Consider the following 25,005-nt stretch of genomic DNA (forward strand, 5'->3'; position numbering starts at 1 on the left):
AATAACTAAATGACTAAGCTTTTCTTTGTAATATAATCATTCAAATCAACTCTGAAGGATTTAGGAAGGAAAACTTGGAACTCAAAGAGATAAATTAATTAAAAATAAATTTGAGAGAGAGAAAGAGAGAGAGAGAGAGAGAGAGAGAGAGAGAGAGAGAGAGAGAGAGAGAGAGAGAGAGAGAGAGCGCGTTAGGGGAGAGGGAACTGAGACATCAAATGGCATGCCTAGTGTCCACACTGTTCATATATGTTAGGGAGGAATCTAGTTCTTCTTGACTCTGAGGTCACTTCTCTATGCCTGATAGCAGCTGGGTTTCGTTTTGGAGATACAGAGCCTAGCTTCTTAAATTGTTGGTTGTGACCCCATATAGGGTCACATAACTGAATGTGGGGGTTGTGAAAAATTTGGCAATGGTAAAATGTTATGTATACCTATTTTATATACCTATATACCTGAGGTTGCATAAAAGTTTCTCAGGCAAAAAGGGGTTGCAAGTGGAAAATGTTTAAGAAGCCCTGTTGCAGGGGCAGCTAGATGGCACAGTGGATAGAGCACCAGCCCTGGAGTCAGGAGTACCTGAGTTCAAATCCGGCCTCAGACACTTAACACTTACTGGCTGTGTGACCCTGGGCAAGTCACTTAACCCCAATTGCCTCACCAAAAAAAAAAAAAAAAGAAGCCCTGTTGCAGAGGACAAAATCTGATTTTGATGAGTGACCTCTTTGATAGGTGATTGAAGTAAATTGGTTAGCCTGGACAACAATTCAGACTAGGTTGCAAAGAGTCTTGATAGAAGGAAAAGCTTTTTAACAATCAGAACTAGCCAAAGGGTGGGTTGCTTAAGAGGCAGAATATGGTCCTTCATCTGGAGTCTTTAAGCACATTAGGCTGCAGCGGGGACTCTTCTTTAGGTTTGGGCTGTGGACATCTCTTCTGATTCTAATACTCTGCAATTCTGTGATGGCATTGTAAATTAGCAAGGGCTGAAGATAGCCTGAAGTGGTTTGCTTTTGGTACAACATCTTTCACTTCCTTCTAGGCGGTATGCCAGTCATCAGAGGTTCAGGGCCCCTATGAGGATGCCCCACTTAGGCTTTTGACTTCCCACTCCCCACCCCAGGTAATAGTATCTCATGTTCTGTACCTTTCTTGATCTTTCTACCACACAAACATTTCCCTCTATTCTAGCCTATTTGCTTAATTCTCTAGGGGTTTACAGGTTAAGGACTAACATGAGAAGTTAATTTATCCTAAGAAAGAAATGGCTGGTAATGAATGGATGTTATTACTTTTTTCGAGTGTAACTATAACTTCAACAAGGATTCCTGGAGACTCAGTAACTTATATCAAGGGATGACTAATAGGAGAATTTTACACACTATGGCTGGTCAGTGGGAGCATTTCAAGTCACACCATGTAGATAATTTTCTCCTTTGCTTCTGGACAAAGCCAATATCTGCTACAAGATACATGAATTCCAAAGGAATACAGCAACAGCTTTTTACATGTAATTAAATGTGGAACTACTACTGATTGTAGAGCAATTTTGTCAGCCACTCTGAAATGCAATAAAAAGGAACATGGCTAGTGGATCACTTTCACATCCAAACATGTAAAGCAATGATGCAGAGAAAAATATGTGTACTTATAAGCTTTTTAAAAGGTAATGTTTTAGATAAATAAAAAGGTTTCTCCCCAAGTTTAGGTTTTGAGTGGGATAAGTCACCAGCTATCAAAAGTCACTAGTATATTAAAGGTGCCATGAGTCCCCAACTTTCAATTTGCTGGATTATTCAGGATGAGAATAAGCTTTATCAAAATAATGATGGTGTCTCTCCCAGAAACAAGTTAGCATGTGTATCAATCCCTCTAGTCTAAACCTAGTTTTACCATTTTTCTCCTATCATTCTATCACATGAGACCTCTATTCTGTCCAAAAAGTTCTACTAAGAATTCTTGAATAGGTCTCAGCTAAAATCCCATCTTCTGCAGAATACCACCCTATGACATTATATTTATATAGGGCACAATTTATCATATATATATATATATATATTTGTGTGTGTGTATATATATATATACATACATATATATATATATATATATTTATCATGCTTATACATAATTGGTTACCTGTCTACTTCATTATACTGTGAGTTCCTTAAGAGTAGAGACTGTTTTTTCCCTTCTCTGTCTACCCTGTCTACCCTGCTTAACACAATGCCTGGAACATAGTAGGTATTTAATAAATGCTTGTTGACTTGACCATATTTGGCACTTTTTATCCTCTGTAATTTTACTTGTGCCACCTCTTCTGAAGTTGAAAAAGATGACATTCTTCAAGAGGCAATGATTTCCACATTGGGAGAGCTCAAGCAGGACCTGCATGGCCACTTGTCCGGATGCCATGGAGGGAATAGTCCTTCTAGCTCTAGGGTTTTTATTTGATGATTCAACTAATGGCTTTGTTCCCTCACCTGAAACCCTTTATTCCCACTCAGAGGAATCCTATCTCTATTCAAAAAGGCCAGCTCAGTTTTCACTTTCTTCATGAATCCTTTCTTGCTTACTCTTAGACAGAAGTGATTGTTCCTCCTTCTGAATTAATCCAGCATTAAATCACATATTGTTTTGTGTTGTTTTCTGTGCCTGTATTATCTCTTCAACTAGAATATAACCTCTTGGAGATTAGGAACTATGAAGCATTATTCAGTGTCCAGAGCTTGATTTACACTCAGCATTCAATAAATATTTGTTGACTGATGGAGATGTGCTCACCCTCCTATCCCCATTCCTAGCCACCAAGTAATTTCAGTCACCAGGTGTTGCATATTCATAGTTCTTAAAGGGCCATGGGAACACAATCAGGGAGGAATGGGACAAAAAGAAAGAGGATTGTGGTATAGGTCACAGCTAACTATATGGTATGGATATGGAAGGCATTTGGAAAGAATTGTCTTACAAGAGATAGCCAAGGCTGTATGTGACCTCTGAAACTGAGAAAGCTAACGCTGGTAAATGGTTTGAACTCAGGAGTTTCTGAGCTGCAGCGGGTTAAAGTGTTTACATTTAGTTCAGCATTAATATGATAAGCCTCCAAAAGAGTGGGGTGAACAACCAGGCTGCCTAACAAGGCACAAATCAACCCAAACTGGAAATAGAGCATGTCAAAGCTCCCATACTGTTCAGCAGGGGGATTAGACCCAGGAGTGTCCACTGCACTTACTGCCTAGATGAGATAGGGAGATCCAATCTGAAAAACAAATAAAAGGAAAAAAGAAGTCTACAAGGTTCCGAAGGATAGCAGAGATGTTGACCGATGACCAAGAGATCTAGAATTAGATGTACAACATCTAAGTTGGATGAGACCTCAAAGGCCAACTGGCACAACCTGTCAAGAATCTCACTCTATAAAACCCTTCAATAAATGGTCCTCCAGACTGCATTTGAAAGTTTCCCCTCCACGGCACAAGGCCAACTCTTTATCGTAGATGATTCTGAATCACTGGGGGTCTGACTCCAGGAAGCCCTCATTCCTTTTATGTTTAGGCGGGGCCCTGTACTTACTTGAAACTTCTTGAATTAATCAACCAGCTTTACTGAGCATGAACCCTCTGCCTGTACTTTAGTAAAATATTAAGCCCAACTTGCACTTCCAACTTTTTAAGTTCCTGCCTACCATGTTCTACACACAACCTAGAGTAAATTTGGCAGGGAAAGAGGGTTAGTAGATTTTATTGTTGTTCTGAAATTGGGCATTTCCAGAGAATCTTCTCTGGACAGTTTTGTTCTCTGAACTTAAGAAGTTTGATGGCATTTCTTTCATTCTTCATAGGCTGCCTTGGCCCATCCCACAAATCTAGCACATGAGCCTCATTTGGTTTTGCTCCATGCATCAGAGAGTTTTAAGGCTGCTATTAAAACACCACATGGAAAAGCTTTGCTGGGAATTTTACTCCATAGAGAAACCACAGAAACCACTACACACCTTAACCATCTCCCCCTCCCCAACAGCCGGGTAAAATTACCCCTCTAATAAGTTAGTACAATCCAACCAGTTTTATTGCTTGGAGCAAAATCTGAGGTCCAAAATGAACTTCAGAACATAAAAAATAAGGCCAAGCTCCTCTGGGTTTTCAAACAAATATTACATATCAGAGGCATTCTTCTGGGCAGGCAGAGCTAAGAGGAATATTGCTAATTGCCCTACAAATGTAAAATTGAAATCAGGGTTCACCCCAACGAAAGGGAAATTCTTTTCATCATCAGAAATTAAGAGCTAAAGCTTGGCTCCTGAGAAGAGATGAGAAAATGACCCTCTTTGAAGAAGTTGAGGGAACTATGGGTCTGGAACATGGCATTTATTGTCAGAAAGGGTTGATGTGTTTGAATGGTTTTGCTGACCTACTTTTTGTTCTTTTAACCCCCATGTGTTTCTTGGTTTCCACCTTCTTCCCCGGTAAGTCAGTGAGGACTGATTCCCACACCCAATGGAGGCAGTGGAAAGAGCAATGGGTTAGGAGTGAGAGGACCTATATTTTAATGTAGGCACAGGAACTTACAATCAATATGACCCTGGCCAAGTGCTTCACTTTCGTGGCTTTCTTTGGCTTCACTTTCTTCATCTTTAAAATTAAGGGATTGGACTTACTGAAACATAAAGATGGGCTGAACTGACAGCTCAAGGCACTTATAATTTAATAAGGATGTGGAGGAGCAAAAACCTATGATACAAGACAAAATGAAGTATAGGCAAAGGGCAGATCTAGACAAAATACCTTAAGAAATGCCAGTCCAGAGATCACTTTCAGATGGGGGAATGAGAAAAAGCTTTCTTGTCTCTGGTGCTTATTATAATAACCTCGGGCAAGGAAAATAAAGGAGGGGGTTGGATTAGATGACCTCTGAGGTCTATTCTACTCTAGAACTATGATTTCTTCTGCTTGGCCCTGAAACTAGTGCTGAACTGAGGCTAATTAGTGGAAGTTATAGACAGACAAATTTGGCTCAATAAAAGAAAGAGTTCCCTTAGCATTAGAGCTCTCTAAAAATGGATGATATACAAATGGATGATATACTTTGATATACAAAGGTGGTAAGTTCTCCATCTTTAAAAGTGTATATGTGTGTGGTGGGGCAGCTAGGTGGCACAGTGGATAGAGCACCAGCCCTGGAGTCAGGAGTACCTGAGTTCAAATCTGGCCTCAGACACTTAACACTTACTAGCTGTGTGACCCTGGGCAAGTCACTTAACCCCAATTGCCTCACACACACAAAAAAAGTGTATATAGGGGGCAGCTAGGTGGCACAGTGGATAAAGCACTGGCCCTGGATTCAGGAGGCCTGAGTTCAAATCCACCCTCAGACACTTGATACTTACTAGCTGTGTGACCCTGGGCAAGTCACTTAACTCTCATTGCCCTGACCCCCCCCCCCCCAAATGTTGAAGAAAAAAACATAAAAGTGTATATAAGCAGAGACTGGAAGACCACTTGTTGGGGATGTTTTAGATTGGTTTCATGCTTGAGAGAGTGGTTATACTCAATGATTTTTAAGTTCCTTTCCAATTTCTTAAATTCTTTGATTCTCATGCAGTAGGAAATATCCATGGGAGCAGGTGCATTCAGGGAAGGCTTCATGGAAAATGTGAAGCATGATCTGGGATCCAAAGAATGACCAGTATTTGAATGGGTTAAGAGCAGAGAGGAGAAGGAGAGCAGGTAGAAATGGAGAGGACAAAAGCATATCCAAAGTCACTACTTGATTTTGTAGCTTTGGATATTTCCTCAGCCTTATCGAGTTGCTATGGCCCCCAAATCCCTCAGTACTCAGTGACCCACTTTTGGGGGATGATTTTCACTTGCCTTTTCTTCAGGTGACAGCCATATGGCAAAGTGGAAGCCTACTCTCAAAACCTTTCTGGTTCAGTAGGACCTCCCAGGACTTATTTTGTGCTTTTGAGAACCTCCACACACCAGGATAGGACTTGGGTGTAACAAAGTCAGACAGGCAGGAATCAACATAGTATCATCCCATCACCAGATCAAACAGAGGGCTCCTGTGGAGTGAGATTGGTAGGAGAAAATGTTGAATAAGAAAGATAGGAGGGCACATTTTGAAGAGCTCTGAGTGCTAGGAAAAAAAAAAAAAAGTTCTTTTGGACTTTAACCTAGAGGCGATAGGAAGTCACTTGAGGTTATTTCTACACTGAAACGCAGGCAAGATTTGATGTATATTGGCAGACTTTTTCTTAGGATATGGCTCAATTCACATTGAGACCGGGACAGGCCAAACACATGCATTGTACTAATGTTTTATACTTTCCTTTTTGTAATAAAAAGTCACATATAAAATCTAGGTGGATATTTTGATATACTTACTCATTTACTACTTCCAAACCCATTCAAATAATAAATTGTTGCCCAAGAAATAGAACTGAAATGTGATCTTATGAAAAGTCCACTCTCTCTTAACATTTTTCCAAGCAACTCAGTTGTTTTCATTGGCTTGTATTAAAATGATCTTTGCAAAAATTGGCAATTTGTTTAGTAAATATTAATGAAAGACTTTCAGAAAACAGTCATAAAAAATCCAACCTACTTTCAGAAAAAAAAAATGGGAGCTGCCAGACATCAGTCTTCAGTTCATATCATAGACATTTCCAGTAAGTCTTAAATACACACTAGCATGTGCCATAGCTTACAGTTCAGGATAAAAAGCACTCTGAAATCCTTCACTGTTTTTAGAAAATTGCTCAGAGATTCTGTCAAACAACAACAAAAAAAAGCATTTTCCAGTTTGATAAACTATAGTTCTAAAACCAGCAATTGCTATAAGAAAATATATTTTCTTAAAGTCTTTTGATTGGTGTAAGTCTAGTTTATCGCCATCCCACTATTGTACATTCTGTGATTTTATGTAAGAGGCCGGGGGTGTCATAAATTAAGAACCTTTGGAACTCTTTAATTTCTGAACAAGAATTATGGGGTTTGGTTAAGGGATGCCAGAATCTACATTACCACAGTTTAAACATGTAAAAAAATCAGTGGCTACTACTACAGTCAAGCAATAGAGCAAATTTTCAAAGAGCAAAATTAACAAATGAAAGAAAGAATGAATGAATAAATGAACAGATGAATGAATGAATGCTATTCCACTGAAAAGTTCCTAAAGAAGACAATTCAGGAAAAGGCTTAAGCATAGCTGGCAGAAATTAAGCCTCATATCCCTATTAAGAGAGAGTTCTTAGAAGAACTCCTCAAGTACCTAGCCTACACATAGTTGGCCCTTAATAAGTGCTTATTGATTGATTGACTGACTGACTCCTTGGAAACATGTGGAAGGAGTTAATGTGCCTGAAGCAGTTAATGAATGCTTGCTGAATGAATTGGATAACTTCTGAACAAAGCTTTCTCTAGATAGGAGGGAAGATGCAGATTGTGAGACACAGACACCAAACTGCATGTGGGACCTGGAGAGAGACCTGGGGAATCTACAAGATCCTACTGGGAACCATGTGCATGGAGAAATCAACACCAGGTGGAGACAATGACAAAGTACTGGAGTCATGAGAGGGATGAGTAAACCCACAGACCTTGCCCTCTGCAGCATTAATAAGGTTAGTGCAACAGAGAGACACATACACCATGGAATGGAGGAAGCATTTAGCCACAAAAAAGGGGACAGGGCCTATCTTTTGCTGGCACAGTGAAGCATGTGGACTTAACAAGTCCTGGAAGAATGTGGGACACACCTGAAGGGAGCATCATTTGATGCTGTTGAAAGTGGAAGAGAGGGGGCAGCTAGGTGGCACAGTGGATAAAGCACCAGCCCTGGATTCAGGAGGACCTGAGTTCAAATCTGGCCTCAGACACTTGACACTTACTAGCAGTGTGGCCCTGGACAAGTCACTTAGTCCCCATTGCCCCGCAAAAAAAAAAAAAAAAAAAGTGGAGGAGAGTTTTCCTGAGGGGCTTGAAAATAATAATAATAATAATAATAATAATAATAATAATAATAATAATAATAATAATATCAACAATAATAGCATTTATATTGTATTTATATATTGAGGCTGGATTCTTCTAGCTCATTTTACAGATAAGTAACTGAGGCCCAGAGAATTAAACTAGTGCCTTGCCAATGTTCTCACAGATAGTAGGACACAGTAGAGAGCAGAAGCCATGTTCCAAGTCAGATTCTCTGCCTTTCCAGCCAATGACCTTTCCAATTAACCAGGATGCTGTCCTTTTTTACATTTTAGTTTTTGCATTTTCATCCGGCTTTTAAATATTCTCCATACTGACACCACATTGCATTTAAAATGGATCCAGTATTTTCCCCAATGTCAGCAGAAGGATTTCAATCATGAGCCAGAATTCAATACACCTATGGCAGCCTAGCAAATATCTGAGTCTATGCTTGATTTTCTGATGGAGGGAGAGGGAGTCTGGAGGCAGGAAGAGGGAAGGGAACAAGCATCGATTAAGATATACTATGTGCCAGGCACTGTGCCAAGCATTTTACAATATTATCTCATTTGACTCTTATGACAATCTTGTGAGATAGATGGTATTATTTTTTCCCTTTTTGCAGCTAAGGAAACTGAGGCAGATAGTAGTTAAGTGATGTGTCCTGAGTCACACAGCTAGTATCTGAGGTAAATTTGAACTTGGGTTTTCCTGATACTAGGCCCCATGCTCTGTCCACTGTGCCATGTAGTCATAAAGTTCATTTCCTGGGGTGGGGGAAGGGGGTGGTGATGGTGAGAAATGTCTGTTGTATTTTATTTTTGTTAAGTTCAGAATAAAAATGATTTTTTTTTAAACTGCTGGGAAAACTGGAGAGCCATCTGTCAGAAATTAAGTTTAGACCATAACATACCATATACTACAAGAAATTCCAAATGTATACATGATCTAGATAAAGGTCATATCATAAACAAATTAGAAGAGAATGGAAGAAGATATCTTTTGTGGCATGAACAATATCCTAACTGCTCTCTCAATGTAAATTAGGCTAGTTTTTCTTTAAAAGCTTCTGGTACAAGGTGGATCAACTTTTCTAGTTCCCAACATAATCTCTTTTTTTTTCTTTTTTTTTTTTTTTGTGTGTGTGTGTGTGAGAGGCAATTGGGGTTACATGACTTGCCCAGGGTCATACAGGTAGTAAGTGTTAAGTTTCTGAGGCTGGATTTGAACTCAGTTCCTCCAGAATCTAGGCCTGGTGCTCTATCCACTGCGCCACCTAGCTGCCCCCCAACATAATCTTAAAATCAATCAAACTTGGCCCTGGATTCAGGAGGACCTGAATTCAAATCTGGCCTCAGATACTTGACACTTATTAGCTGTGTGACCCTGGGCAAGTCACTTAACCCTTATTGCTGTGCAAAAAAAAAGAGTATATAAAATCAACTGAACTAATGAAGGCCCATATCACAGCATCTCAACATTATCATATTGTGATAATGAGCTCAGATCAAAATCACCCATGAGTTGGTTCAATAATTCTTCTTGCCAATCTAAAAAAATATTCTGAATTAACACCTCTGTCTCAAAGCTGATCATGTCTCTCTCTACACCATGTGGCCAGTGATGGAAAGATTTTAATTTATTCTCTATCAGAGGTCTCTTTGACATTCTACTGTTCTCTGACATCATAAAAATAATTGTGTTTTGCATACACCAGTTCATACTAAAGTGTCTTTTCCTAACCGGCTTGCCAATGCTCTTTTTTTTTTTTTTTGCAGGGCAAAAGTGACTTGCTCAGGGTCACACAGCTAGTAAGTGTCAAGTGTTTGAGGCCGAATTTGAATCCGAGTCCTCTTGAATCCAGGGGCAATGCTTTATCCACTGCTCCACCTAGCTGTCCCCGCCAATGTTCTTAAGTAAATATTTTCTTTTTTAAAAAATAAAAGTATTTTATTGTTTTCCAGTTACATGTAGAAATAGTTTTCAACATTCGTTTATGTAAGATTTCCAATTTCAAATTTTTCTCCCTCCCTACTCTACCCCCCCCTTCCCTAGACAGCAGGTAATCTGATATAGGTTATATATACATAATAACATTAAACATATTTCTACATTAGTCATGTTATAAGAGAAGAATCAGAGCAAAAAGGAAAAACCTCCAAACAGAAAACCAACAGCACCAAAACCAAAAGAAATAGTATGGTCCAATCAGCATCCATATTCCACAGTTCCTTTTTTTTTTTTTTTCCTGGATTTGGAGAGCCTTTTCCATCATGAGTCCTTTGGAACTTTCTTGTACCATTGGATTGATGAGAAGAATCTAGTCTATCACAGTTGATCAACACATAATGTTCATGATACTTTGTTTCATGTTCTTCTGGTTCTGCTCATCTCACTCATCATCAATTCATGCAAGTCCTTCCAGGTTTCTCTGAACTCCTCCTGCTCATTGTTTCTTACAGCACAATAGAATTCCATTACATTCATATACCACAACTTGTTCAGCCATTCCCCAATTGATGGGCATCCCCTCAATTTCCAATTCCTTGCCACCACAAAAAGAGCAGCTAGAAATATTTTTGTACATGTGGGTCCTTTTCCCTTTTTTATGATCTCTTTGGGAAAAAGACCCAAAAGTGGTATTACTGGGTCAATGGGTATGCACAGCTTCATAGCTCTTTGGGCATAGTTCTAAATTGCTCTCCAGAATGGTTGGATCAGTTCACAGCTCCACCAACAATGCATTAGTGTTCCAATTTTTCCACAGCTTCTCCAACATTTTTTTTTTTTGGTGAGGCAATTGGGGTTAAGTGACTTGCCCAGGGTCACACAGCTAATAAGTGTTAAGTGTCTGAGGCCGGATTTGAACTCAGGTCCTCTTGAATCCAGGGCTGGTGCTCTATCCACTACGGCACCTAGCTGCCTCTTTTCTCCAACATTTTGTAAAGAATTAATTGTTATTTGAGGTTTTTATGACCCCATCTTTTGGCTGGAATGAAATAAAAACACCTTGGTATGTACACCAGCCTGGGGCTCTGCAAACTGCTCGGTGCTCCACCCACTGGTTGTAGCGATCACCATGGTGCTGGCACCTCATGTCATCACCACTTGCCAACACCTACATGGGCCTGGCAAAATTATAATGATTGGAAGCCCAGTGAGGGCCATCATGTGACTGTCAGAGCAGTCAGCCAATTGGATGGGGGCTGTGTGTGGTCGGCCTGGGGTCTGCTGGGAAGAAGGGAGGTTTTTCACCATTCGAGCTTGAAGCTGGAAGGTGACAGGATGCTGCTGTGTGTTCTCAGCTGATTCCTGGGCAGTGGTGGTATATAATTTCCCTTTTCCCATTTTCTTTCCTTTCCTTTAATTCTACTCATCCTGTTTGTATTTTTTAAGTTCGTTCTCGTTAAATAAATCCTGCTCTGTTTTGAGGGAGGCTATCAGTCTCCTTCTTTGCCCCAATATTGCGGTGAGCCACCTAGCTAACACTCCCCAATTAAAAATTGGTCCCTACCATTTATTATTTTCCTTTTTTGTCATATTAGCCAATCTGATAGGTGTCAGGTGGTAGCTCAGAGTAATATTTTCTTTTTATTAAAAAAAATCAAATTTAAAGTGAAGACATAATGCATAAGTGAATTAAATGATCATATAGATCGTGGTATAGAAAGAAAATATCAATTTGAATAATAAAATAAATTAATAATTCAATAATAATAAAGCATTAATTATTGGTAAAATTGATCATCTACCCTCCAGAGGAGTAAATAAATAATAATAATAATTTGCTGATTTTTACATAGCACTTTAGGCTTCATATATATGTTTATATATATTATATATTTATCATATTTGATCATTATAATACAAGGTAAGTATTACAGGTATAATTATCCTCATTTTACATATGAGAAAACCAAGGATCAGAGCAACATGTCTCAGATTCATACATTTCTCTCCACTCACATAGCCACTACCCTAATTTCATGCCTTTATTACCATATGATTCTACTATTTCAATTTGTCTCCCTGCCTCAAATTTCTCTGCTCTTCACAGCTGCCAAAATGCTTTTCTTAAAGTATAGTAAGTCTCACTGTCCCTCTGCTACTCAAAAAATTCAAATGGGTCTCTACTATCTCTAAGATCAAAAAAAGACTCCTCTAGCATTTAAACCATTTTATAACCTGGCCCTAAGCTGCCTTTCCGGCCATATTACACATTACTTCTCACTTCCTGGATTCTCCAGTCCAGGAATATTTGACCTCGTGGCTAGCCCTACAAACATTCTGTTTCTCCAAAATCGACAAACTTTCCCACTCTGTACAGCAGTGATTCAAATGTTTTAACTCCTCACAGTTTCCCACAACACCTTCTCTCACCCTCTCAATGGAGGACCTTGACTCATATTTCCCCTATTAAACTATAGGTCATTCATAGAGATCTCCCTTTCCCTCCTCATCTCACATCGTTTAGATATCTTTGCCCATGCCCTGTCCCTGCACTCCATTCTGGAAATGAAGAGGTGATCCTTCCTGTCAAATCCAACTCCTCTATGTGAACCCTTGAATTCATCCCTTCTTAACTTCTCCTCCATCTTTGATTTCTCCTTAACTATCCCTTGGTTCCTTTTCTGTTGCCTACAAAAATTGCTTGTATTATCTTCATCCTTTAAAAACAAACAAACAGGGGCAGCTAGGTGGCGCAGTGGATAGAGCACCAGCCCTGGAGTCAGGAGTACCTGAGTTCAAATCCGGCCTCAGACACTTAACACTTACTAGCTGTGTGACCCTGGGCAAGTCACTTAACCCCAATTGCCTCACTAAAACAAACAAACGAACAAACAAACAACCCCCTAATCAAGCCTATCATTCAAACTAGCTCTAATACTTTCTACCCCATAATAACTAAACTCCTTGAAAAAGTCATTTTTGGAGCAGTGAGGTGGCTCATTTGGATAGAACACTGAGCTGGGACTCTTTAAACAAAAGGGTAATTCATGATAGGCTTAAGTTTCCAGTGACATTCTCAAGATGGGAACATAGACATTGGGAAATGGAAATATTTATTTTTCATTTGGAACCTTCATCACAGCTTTGCTTTGGTGAAGGACACACGTTTTCTAGTTCTGCCTTTTAAAGTTGTTGTTCATGATGAATATGAACATGATTTTTCTTTGTGCACAAAAACAAAAATAAAGTCAATAAAGAAAAAAAAGTCAGGAGGACCTGAGTTCAAATCAAGTCTCAGAAACCACACTTACTAGCCATGTGACCCTGGGCAAGTCACTTAACCCTGATTGCCTCACAAAAAAAAAAATATATATATATATATATAAGTAATTTTCATAGGAGGTGCATCCTCTTCCCCTCATCTAACTCTTTTCTAAACTCTCTGACTTCTTATTGGGTCATTCACATGGAACTGACTAAAATTGACCCCTTCCTCTTCCATTTCCCTCTTACAATCCAGTTTCCCTCAGAGCTTAGATTATCATCCACCTTCTACTCAAAGTCTTTATTGATTCCACCTGCTGCTGCTAGTGCTTGACTCCCTTCCTCACCTGAATCTTGTACATATATGACATATGTATGTAAAAATGTAGATATAGAGGTAGATAGTCATATGAACATACACATAAGCACGTTTCCTTTTTTCAGAGCCCTTGAGGGCAGGGATAATTAGTTCTTGTCTTAGCATGTCTAGAGTCCAGTAAAGTTCCTAGCACTTGGTAGATACTGAATAAACACTGTTTGATTTAATGACTTGTTCATGTCTAACAACACTCTTTCCTCTAAACCACAACTCTAGGGTTACTACTTGACTGGTAATCCTTTGCCCCCTTTTTTTTTTTTTTTTTTAGGCAATTGGGGTTAAGTGACTTGCCCAGGGTCACACAGCTAGTAAGTGTCAAGTGTCTGAGGCCGGATTTGAACTCAGGTACTCTTGAATCCAGGGCTGGTGCTTTAACCACTGCGCCATCTAGCTGCCCCCCTTTGCCCCTTATTTTTAAAGTGACCAGCCAATATTTGCCATAATTAGTGTGTAGTAAGAGATACTAAGTGTTGGAAGCAGAAGGGGCACCCTAGAGAAGTGGAAAGAATGTTAACCTGGAGTCACCTCTAGCACTTAATAGGGCAGCAATGTAGAGTCAGGAGGACTCATCTTCCTAACAAATCTGGCCTCATACACTAGCTGTGTGACTCTGAGCAAGTCACTTAACCCAGTTTGCCTCAGTTTCCTCATCTGTAAAATGAACTGGAGAAGGAAATGTCAAACCATTTCAGTATCTCAAACCCCAAATGGGGTCACAAAGTGTTGGCTATAAGTGAAACAGCTAAACAATAACAAAGCACTTACTAGCTATGTGGACATTCACAAGTCACGATATTTTTTTCTTTCTTTTTTTTTTGGCAGGGCAATGAGGGTTAAGTGACTTGCCCAGGGTCACACAACTAGTAAGTGCCAAGTGTCTGAGGTCGCATTGGAACTCAGGTCCTCCTGAATCCAAGAGCAGTGCTTTATCTACTTCACCACCCAGCTGTCCCCAACTCATTTAATCTTTGAGGCAGCTAGGTGGTCTAGATAGAGTACCAGACCTGTACTGAGGAAGACCTGAGTTCAAATCTGGACTAAAACTCTTACTAGCTGTGTGTCCCTGGGCAAATTGCTTAACCTCTGCTTGCCTCAGTTTCCTCTTCTGCAAACTGAGGGTAGTAATAGTACCTATGTGCCAGGGTTGTTGTGAGGATCAAATGAGATATTTGTAAAATGCTTTGCAAAACAAAGGTATATAAATGATACCTGATATTATGCCTTTGGCCTCTTTCAAAGACATCTACTGAATGAGAGGTCGTTTGTGATCTATGTGGGGTGCTCTACTAATTAAAACAAGGATTCATTCACTCAAGATCCACGAGGTAGGTAGTTGACATATGTTACAAACTAAACTTGATGTTCCCTCCGCCCAAGACAACCCAAAATACTAGCATAAGAGAAAGTCAATAAAAATAAGTTAGAAAAGCAGATGTTTTCCTCTATGAGCACTCCTGCAGTCCAAAAGGAAATCGAGATTAAAAAATACTACTGAGCCCTGGAGTGGAGAAGGGCAGGAAGGAGAAGGGAATCCACTTATATAAATCTACTAAGCAGAATCCCCTGAAAGGATTAAGCTAGGATCTCATGCACTCATAGACACCTAAAGCTAGAAAGACCCTTATAAGACCCTGATTCAATCCTCTCTTTATTTAAAAGGAGAAAGTGAGGCACAGGAAAATATGAAGTGATTTGCCCCAGAACACACCATTAAGGGCAAATGAAGGACTAGAATTTTGTCATACTTTGTCCTTTCTTCCCCAACAGAAGTACAGCAGCCCTGCCAATGAACAGCCAATACAGAGGAAGAAGAGCATTTGACAATCTGACAACCATTAATGCCTTTTTTTTGGGGGGGGGGGGCAAAGTGATGGTCTCTTATCCTTGCCTATATCACTTCAGCCGACATACTTATGCAAAATTATACACAGAGCCATTCACAGCATCATATAGAAGTGCCTGCTTTCCTTGGTTTCTGGACCAGACCTGGGTCCCATGTGAGTCAAGAACACGGGAAGTTCAGCACAATGTTTCCTTCTGCCACTAGGGAATGTGTGCTGTCCAGTGCATGCAGGAGAAAGGAACTCATTCTTTGTAGCTGAAATTTCGAGGCTATTTTGAATTCTAGTTTTTCCTACTAATGAAAAAAAAAAAGATTTATTGGAGTTGTACTGTTTGTGTAGGACCAGAAAATCTAAATAGGTTTTAAAGGGTCTTAAGACAAGGAAAAAGAATGCCTTTAGTTTTTCCACCCGACTAGGAAAATTACAACTTCATATTTGCAACACTTGACTTAATACAGTGTCAGCACCTCCGTGAAACACTTTTGTTCAGCAGTTTATAATTCAAGCAGAAAGGTTCACTCCAAGCCAAACTTTGGCATCCAAATGCTTCCAGAAAAATGGAGGGAAAAAATAGTGTGGGCTAATTCTAAGTTATAAAAGTGAGGGGAAGAAGGCATTTATAGACGACTTCGAAAAATATTTCTAAGAATCTGAGACCATAACTGAAGATTACTGAATTGAGACACCATATTTCCGAATGTTATAGAAGTAGCCTGGGAATTCATCATTTCATTCCATTAATAGAGGATTTGTCATGTCAGAATTGCTTCCATAAATTCCTATGTCAGAACTAACTCCTAAATTAAAAATATTCCATTTATTGAAGAAAAAAGACACATTATTATGATTTCAAGATAGAATTAGTGCAGAACACTAATCGAGAGGTAGATGATCTCTTCATTATAACCCTTAAGAAAACATAGTGTAATGCTCAGAACACATCTGGAATACAGCATTCGGTTGTAGATGCTAACCTTTAGGAAGGATGTTGAAAACCTGAAGAGTATCTATCTAGAGGATGCTGATTGAGCTGGTGAGAAGGACTGGAGCTCATGCCAGTCAAGAGTACTGGCTGAAAGAACCAGGGATCCTTAGTGTCTAGAAAAGAAGGTCAAGGGGGGAGGGGGCCCAGAATCTATCTGCAAATGTTTTTTAAAATCATTATGGGGAAAAAAGGGGTTAGATGCATTTCTTGATCCCACAGGACAGAGCTTGGAGCAGAGGGTGGGAGCTGCAGAGGAAGATGTAGGTTAAACAAAAAGAAAACCTTCCCAACACTCAAGAGGACTTTCAACCACAGCTGTGGGATCCTAAGCTATTCTCTTCCTTCCCCATCTCCCTGGAGCCATTATAAAGCATGCTACCAGATGCAAAGATAAATGAGACACACTTTCTACCCTCAGGGAGTTGAAAATCCTGTGAGAGGAGAAAAATACAGCTACCACACATCCTAGATTTTCTAGGATACGGCTAGTTTCAAGGAGAGAGAATGTACTTTTAGCAAGGCTCTGTAAAAAGAATTTCCTTTCTTTGACTGACTATGTGATCCATTTTTTAATAGTTAAATCACCACAGGAGACTCATGCAGAGAAGTAAGTATAATATTAGCATATTTTAAGTGAATAAGGAAAGTCCAAAGGGCTATGCTAGTTTGTAGGATCACCTTTGGTTGGGGGGGGCGTGAGAGAAGGAAGAATAAGAAAAGGTCTGCTGGTGGAGCCTTGATAGATGCATAAGACCTTTTATTTTATCTATCTATCTATCTATCTATCTATCTATCTATCTATCTATCTATCTATCTATCTATCTATTCATTCATTCATTTTTTGGTGAGGTACTTGGGGTTAAGTGACTTGCCCAGGGTCACACAGCTAGTAAGTGTCATGTGTCTGAGGCTGGATTTGAACTCAGGTCCTCTGACTCCAGGGCCTGTGCTCTATCCACTTCATCACCCTAGCTGCCCTCGATGCATAAGATTTTAACAGGAAAGGGAAGGAGAGACTATGTGTCAGGCACTGTGCTAAACACTTTTACAACTATAATCCCCTTTGATCCTCGTAGTTGTTACCCTCACTTTACAATTGAGGAAACAAGCAAACAGAGAAGTTACTTGCCTAGGATCACACAGCTAGTAAGATTCAAAGTCAAATTTGAATTCATGACTCTAGGTCCAGCCTTCTATCCACTACACCATGTCCAACTCCTAAGAAGAAAGGAATACAAAGAATCTCCAGTGGTCTATGGCCTGATGGGACTTGGGGTTATGAGCAAGTAGTTTGGTTCCTTTTGCTATCTACACTTATGCCCCTTTGTGAACAAAGCCTAGTAGCCAACCAAAACAAAAGTCCCTGAGTTATTGGCGGGGAGGAGGAGAGGGGAATCTGAATGTATTCAGATCTCAGTACAGTGGTACATCTTCAGTGTACATGATCTATCTTTTCTGTGACCAGAAAATACTAATTTATATTTGTAAACTAGATGTGGGTCATTATTTCTTTTGAGCTTCAATCACACCCAACAAGCCTTCATTACATGCCTATTCTCTGTGCTGCACACCACAGATGAAGAAACAAAAATGAAATAAATTCCTTCAAGGAATTGATATTCTACTGAATCTCCACAACAGCTTGTTGAAGAAGGATACTTATCTCCATTTGAAAGACACAGTGGTTGAGTGATTTGTCCACAGTCAGCTTTTTCTACTGCAATATCTTCAATTCAGTTCAAGAGACATTTTTTTTTTTCAGTGCCAACAAGCAGTGTGTCAGGCATGGAGTAAAATAAAGGATCTATGACCTCAATGAGCTTATATCTGTGTATCCATCCTTCTACCCATCCATCCATCCATCCACCCACCCATCTTTTTCTTTCCAGTCCGCAGAAGGGCCACATATAATCTCTGTATTGCTAATTATGAAATAAAAGCCACTCCAGTTAGATCCACTGGGGATGTTTCTTTAGGAAAAACTCCTAGAATTTCTTAGTATGTGTGTATGTGGCAACTAGTTCTTTTTTTCCAGGGCAATGAGGATTAATTGACTTGCTCAGGGTCACACAGCTAGTAAGTGTCAAGTGTCTGAGGCCACATTTGAACCCAGGTCCTCCTGAATCCAGGGTTGGTGCTTTATCCACTGTGCCATGTAGCTGCCCCACGACTAGCTCTTTATAAAACAAAACAAAACAAAACAAAACAAAAAAACCCCAAAGCCCCACCACATTTCCACATTAATCATGTTCTGAAAACAAACAAAAAAAACAGAACAAAAATAGTATGCTTTGATGTGCATTCAGAGACTCCTAGAATTTCTGTTAGAATGGACTTCTGAACTTCATTTAGTCTAGTCCCTCACCCCAAACAAGGATTCCATCTTTACCCTGGCCACCCAGCCTCTGCTAGAGGATCTCAGAACTGTTTTCTATTTTCTTTATCTTTATAAGACCCAGTGCCTAGCAATGTGTCTGACAAAGAAAGGAGCTTTATAATGAACTACTTGTTGAACTGAATTAAACTCATTACAATCCAAAGATACCCTTCTCGGTTCTAATCACTAACTAAAGTTTGCATTATTTCACTTCTGCCTCTATGACTGCCACCCATTGCTTCAAGTTCTGTCCCCTGGAGCTAAAAAGGGGTCTTATCCCTCTTCCACTTTTCCTTGCAAAAGCCCTTCATATTCCTACCTCCTTTAATCAGTTTTCTCTCCCTCTAGAGTCCTCAACATGATACTCAGTTCAGTTTTGAGAGTGACTCATTTGGGATTTTCTTGGCAAAGATACTGGAGTGGTTTGCTTTTTCCTCTTCCAGCTCATTTTACAGATGACGAAACTGAGGCAAGCCAGGTTAAGTGACTTGTCCAGGGTCACATAGCTAGTAAGTGTCTGAGGCCAAATTTGAACTCAGGTCTTCCTGACTCCAGGCCCAAGCTGTTCAATCCACTGAGCCACCTATACCCTACCAGTACATAAAACTTAAAGCTAAAAGTATCTTACAACTCATATGCTCCCATACCCCCATTTTTTTTAAGATGAGGAAACTGAGAGCCAAGGAAGTTAAATGACTTGCTACAAGGCTAGTTAAGTGGCTGATCTGAGATTTGAACCCAGGCCTTATTCCAAAGACAGTTCTACTACACCCTGCTTCAGTCAACTGACTGAATTCAACAATCTAGATTTGTTCTCAACAAAACAAATAAATCAGTATCGTCAAAGTCCTCTCTTGAGACATCGTACTTCAACCTAAGGGCCATTCAGTTTTTATTTTATCATTTTAATTTTTTTTCCTTAAATCGAAAATAAAAATAGCCAACACTCCTGTTCCAGAGGCCTACAAAGTCTGATTCCAAAGACCTTTAAACTGAGCTGAGGGGGTGGGATGGAGAAAAGAACTCTGGGGACCCAAACAAAACCCTGGGCTTAGGCCCCCCTGATATGACGTCAGCACGAGTAGGGGCGGGGTCTGGAAGCACCCCCCTCCCCCCGCCCCTCCAACTTTTTGTTGTTGTTGTTAGGAAGGGCAGAGCGATTAGTCAGAGTGCAAGGGCTGGCAGCAGGAGGGGTCTCTGGGGCATCGCGAGAGCTGGAGAAGCCGCTGGAGAACAGACCTGCTCCGGTGGGTGGTGACTTACCTGGTTAAAGGCGGCGGCGATGAGTCCGGGTTCCCAGGTTTTAGAGGCTGCTAGCCCCGACCTGTCTTTATCTCTCTTGGGTCCCATGCAAAGAGCAGGAGACGCGCCCGCTTCTGGCTCTGATGAAGTCTGAGCGTCTCGCTTCCATAGTAACCAAAGCCCCGCCCAACCCTCCTCTCCTTACCCCTTCCCTACCCAGTCCCATTCTAGAGCCTTGGCTCAACTGCTGCCGTTTCCCCTAGCAACAGGAGAGGTGTCCACAGAAGCTGCCTATGCTCGAAGGCGGTCTGAGAGGGAGGAGATTGGGTTCGAATCCTGCTCCCTCCTGGACTAGTTGTGTGCCTTTGGCTAAGTCACAGCCTTTTCTGGCTTCGGTTTGCTCAGCCGTAAAATGGGAAGAGGAGGTGTTCAGACAGGTGATCCCTCAGACGCAACTCAGTTCGATCTTGGGGGACACCCCTCCCCAAACACTGGCTCTGGAGTCAGAGTTGAGTGGTCCAAAGCGCAGATCAAAGCGGAAGAGATCACGATACCCAAACAACCCGTCACTGACCCACAGGGGTTCACCTTGTCCTGGGAACCACAGCACAGCCACGGGGTTTTGTCCTGGGGACCCCGACAGAACATTTTTAATGGAAGGAGGATGGATGCGGGGTGGGATGGAGAAGAGAAGGAAAGGGGAGGAGGAGAGGGGAGAACGAGAAACGGGGGAGAGGGAAGGGATGAAAAAGGGGAAAAAGAGGGGGGAAGAGGGGGAAGAGTAGCGGGAAAAAGAAGGAGGAGAGGGAAGAAGGACGGAAGAGAAGGAATAGAAGGGAGAAGAAGGAGGAGGACGAGGAGGAGAGAGGAAGAGGGAGCGGAGGGGAGGAGGATAAAATAAAAAATACATAAAATAAGATATAGAATTACAAAAGAAGTCACTTATATTGAAATAGATATTTAAAATGTAAACAAATTCAGGGACCCCAGGTAAAGAAGTCATGTCTGACTCTTGGTGACCCCATTTGGAGTTTTCTTGGCAGAGATAGTGGAGTAATTTGTCATTTCCTTCTCCAGCTCATTTCATAGATGAGGAACTGAGGCAAACAGGGTTAAGTGACTTGCCCAGGGTCACACAGCTATTAAGTGTCTGAGGCCAGATTTGAATTCAAGAAGATGAATCTTCATAACTCCAGGGCCAACACTCTACCCACTGTGCCACCTAGCTGCTCCTGCATTTATATAGAATGTTCTATCTGTCAGACACTGTGAAAAGCACTTTACAATTATCTCATTTGATCCTCACATCAACACTAGGAGGTAGGTGCTTTCATTCTAGAACAGAAGTTAAGTGGCTTGCCCAGTCACACAGCTAGTATGCATGAGAAGATGGATTTGAATTTAAGTATTCCTGACTTCACGCCCAATGCTCTAAACACTGGTCCCTAAGACCAGTCAACTAGATCTTAGGGCACATTGCTTCTCTATCAGGAAAGCATTATTATAGTATATATACATCTGATGTATAATTTGTGATATAATATATATATGACATGTGTTTTATGTAATGTATAAGCTATATGTATAACGTACATGTACAATGTATATATGTACATATACAATTCATGTTAATATGTATTTTATATTATATAACCATATACATCATGTATATCACATGTCTATGTATATATTAAATATATAACAAATTGAATATAATGTATAATAATGTTCAATAAATATGTAATATATCACATACACATTACATGTGATTAATATACTTTACATAATTTACATGTCATTATATATTCATTCAGTAAACATTTATTAAGCACTACGTGCCAGAGACTGGGTTAAGTGCCAGGGATACAAAGGAGGCAAAGGACAATCCTTGCCCTCAAGAAGTTTACAATCTAATGGGGGAGATAATGTGCAAATATATACAAAACAAGTGATATATGAGATAAATGGGAAAGCCATGTAATTAGGAGGGATGGAGGCTTCTCATAAAAAGTGGGATTTTAGTTGGGACTTAAAGGAAGCCAGAGAGGTCAATAATAAGAGTGGAGGAGGGAAGGTGTTTCAGGCATGGAGTATAGAATCTAATACTAACATTACAACCATTTATGCACTATTTTATATAATATCACATATAATAAAACACATAAACTATATCAACATGATATGTGGTTGATACATATATATTATACAATGCACACAATCATATAATACATAATTTATACACTGTACATTATACATCATTTTTCAAATTATTATATATTATATTAGAATTATACATTATATATTTTTATATATACATATATACATACATACATGAATAGGACTGGAGGAGGAGAATCCAGAAAGGCTTCTCTAAAACTTGGCACAGCATCTGAGCCTTAAAATATCTAAGGACTAATTCTAAGAAGTAGTGTTTAGCATGGTAGGTCTTCCAGGAATCAGAGGTGGCAACTCCTAGTGTTGGTCACCTGCTTTTCCATCTTTGCTATCTTCCTTCAAGAGAATGTTTCTGTTTATCCTGCTCATGTTTCTGTTCACCCAACACTACCCTGTCTCTTTCTAGAATAACTTGATCAGGCCAAAGTTCTCTGATGGCCATGGAAAGATAAATAGGACATAATTTCTGTCTTCAAGTTGTTCACCATCTAGTCCATGGATACTTGAAACACCTGTTATTTCCTTACACAACCTTTTATGACTTATACAGTCTCCTGGATTTTCTGTGGCCTAAATTTTATTAAATTTTGTATGTTTATATATGAATATATATGTAAATCTTGCTCTCTCTATATATAAATATGTCATACATATTTCCATATCAGTCATGTTGTGAAAGAAGAATCAGGACAAAAGAAAAAAAAAGCACAAGAAAGAAAAATTAACAAATAAAGTGAAAATAGTATACTTTGATCTGCATTCAGACTCCATAGTTCTTTCTCTGGGTGTGGAGAGCATTTTCCATCATGAGTCTTTTGGAATTGCCCTGCATCATTGTATTGCTGAGAAGAGCTATGTCTATCACAGATCATTGCACAATGTTGCTGTTACTGTGGCTGCTTGCTTCACTCAGCATCATGATGTTCTAAATTTTATTAAATTAAGGACAATTAGCACCTTGTTTTTTAAAAGATCTTCAATGCAGAGGGGTAATTGTTTTGTACTGTGAACAAAAGGGGGTGACCTTGGTTTTAATGAGATTTTCCAGCTCCACCAGGTTGGTATTGGGACAACAGGCATTTATTCTGCTGCCAGAAGCCTTTCTGTTCCTTAGGAACAGTCAGAACTTGCAATGTGCCTGCAAGAACCCTCTTTATTTAGCATAGGGCTTCTTAATTTTTTTCCACTTGCAACCCCTTTTTGTCTGAGATTTTGTTTTACACGACCCTGGTTATATAGGCATATAAAATAGGTATACAAATCAGACATTTACTGCTACATTTTTCATGACCTCCACATTCAGTTACATGACCCCACATGGTGTTTGACCCACAGTTTAAGAAGCTTTGATTTAGCATGGGAGCTAAAAAAAAAAATCTCTATACTTGTAAGCATTCCCTCTGGACTGTTCCCATCTCAGATTCACAGATTGGGTTCCTTAGGAGATATGACTGCTACAGCAGGTTCAAGGTACTGTGGGGGTGTCTCTATTTCTAAAACTATAGTTCACAAGCCCCAACTGATCCTACTTCACACAATTAGCTTGAAGTGAAGGCATTTATTGAAATGGCATAATATGAGCTAGAAGTAATACAACATTCCCCTCATAAACTTGGGGCAGACTCTCCTACAAATACAAAGGATCAGTGGGCACACAAGTAGAGAACATAACTAGAGAGACAAATGTAGAGAAATGATGGAGACAGCTCATACCTATGACACGGAAAGATCAGGATGTTTCTTTTCTCATGTTGGTCCCTTAAGGGACCTCCTAAGGACTGCAACCTTGCTGGGCAGGTCACCCAGCTGGGCTCCCCAGGTCTGCTCCTCTCTGTAGCCCAATAGTCTTGGACCCATTCTCAGCTGAGCATAGCATTTCCTACTGGGCAAGTCTCTTTGCTGCAAGACATCATCACTGATAGAGTTGGAAGGGTAAGGGGGAAGGAAGGGAAGAGAAATCTCTTCCATCTCCATGTTGTAGTCTGCAAGCATCTCAAGTGAAAATGTGAGGAGAAATTCCCTCTAGAGAGCTGAGTTCTTCCTCCATGGATGACTCTCTTCTGAATGACTGACTCCTCCTGGCTTCTTATGGTAAACAGGGCCCTGGCTTGATCCTTCCAGTTGATTGAGGAATTTATTGGCACCTCCTAAAAGAGTAAAGAAGTATAAACACACGTTCTTTAGGCTGGCCAAGGTCGGAAAGGATCATATCTTTTAAAAGTTGCAAATGTGCCACTAAGAGATTGAAGAACTTCTCACCATGTTGTCTGGTTGTAAGAAGACTCCTTAACACCTCTTTTACACCTTTTTCACACACAGAGCTAAAATGCCAAATAGAACAGTCAAAGCTATACTGAGGAAGCAGCATTTGATCTGGGGTTTGAAAGATGTACTGGAATTTCACAGGTGGAGATGGAGTGCTTAGCCCCGTGCTTGGCATGGGGCTAACTAGTGCTGACTAGGTTTGTGAGGGAAGCCCATTACAGGTATCTGGACCCGGGTGGGCAAAAGTTTGGAAGTGGGGACACGTTGGAAAGGTCCACGTGACAGTTTACTGGCCGTATTGGCTGGAGGGGAAGAAGGTCATTCCTACCAGAAATGAGAACCTCTCTGGACTCCTGAGGACCCTCATCGTAGGAAAAGTACCAAGAATCCCTACATTTTATGATGTTGAATAAGAACTCATGAAATAATTGGATTGTTATAGTGTTTTCAGCATGGAATTAGAGACAGGGACCGGATCTATGATTTTACCTGGTTAAATACCAAAAATAAATATGAACAAGCCAGGGTTAATCATTTTATCTCAGGCAGAG

The 25,005-nt window shown here is 40.1% G+C and overlaps 1 protein-coding gene across 1 annotated transcript in view; it reads right to left on the bottom strand.

Annotated features, from left to right (window-relative positions):
• SPAG17 (sperm associated antigen 17) overlaps positions 1-20,163 on the bottom strand; it is a 265,493-nt gene extending 245,330 nt beyond the window's left edge. Inside the window, exon 1 of the mRNA XM_044004478.1 lies at positions 20,036-20,163. Coding sequence (XP_043860413.1) covers positions 20,036-20,122 — 87 coding nt within the window. The 5' untranslated portion in view covers positions 20,123-20,163. The remainder of the gene's footprint in view (positions 1-20,035) is intronic.
• Between the last annotated feature and the right edge of the window lie 4,842 nt (positions 20,164-25,005).

The sequence above is a fragment of the Dromiciops gliroides genome, chromosome 4 (genome assembly GCF_019393635.1).
Source record: "Dromiciops gliroides isolate mDroGli1 chromosome 4, mDroGli1.pri, whole genome shotgun sequence".
NCBI lineage: Eukaryota > Metazoa > Chordata > Mammalia > Microbiotheria > Microbiotheriidae > Dromiciops > Dromiciops gliroides.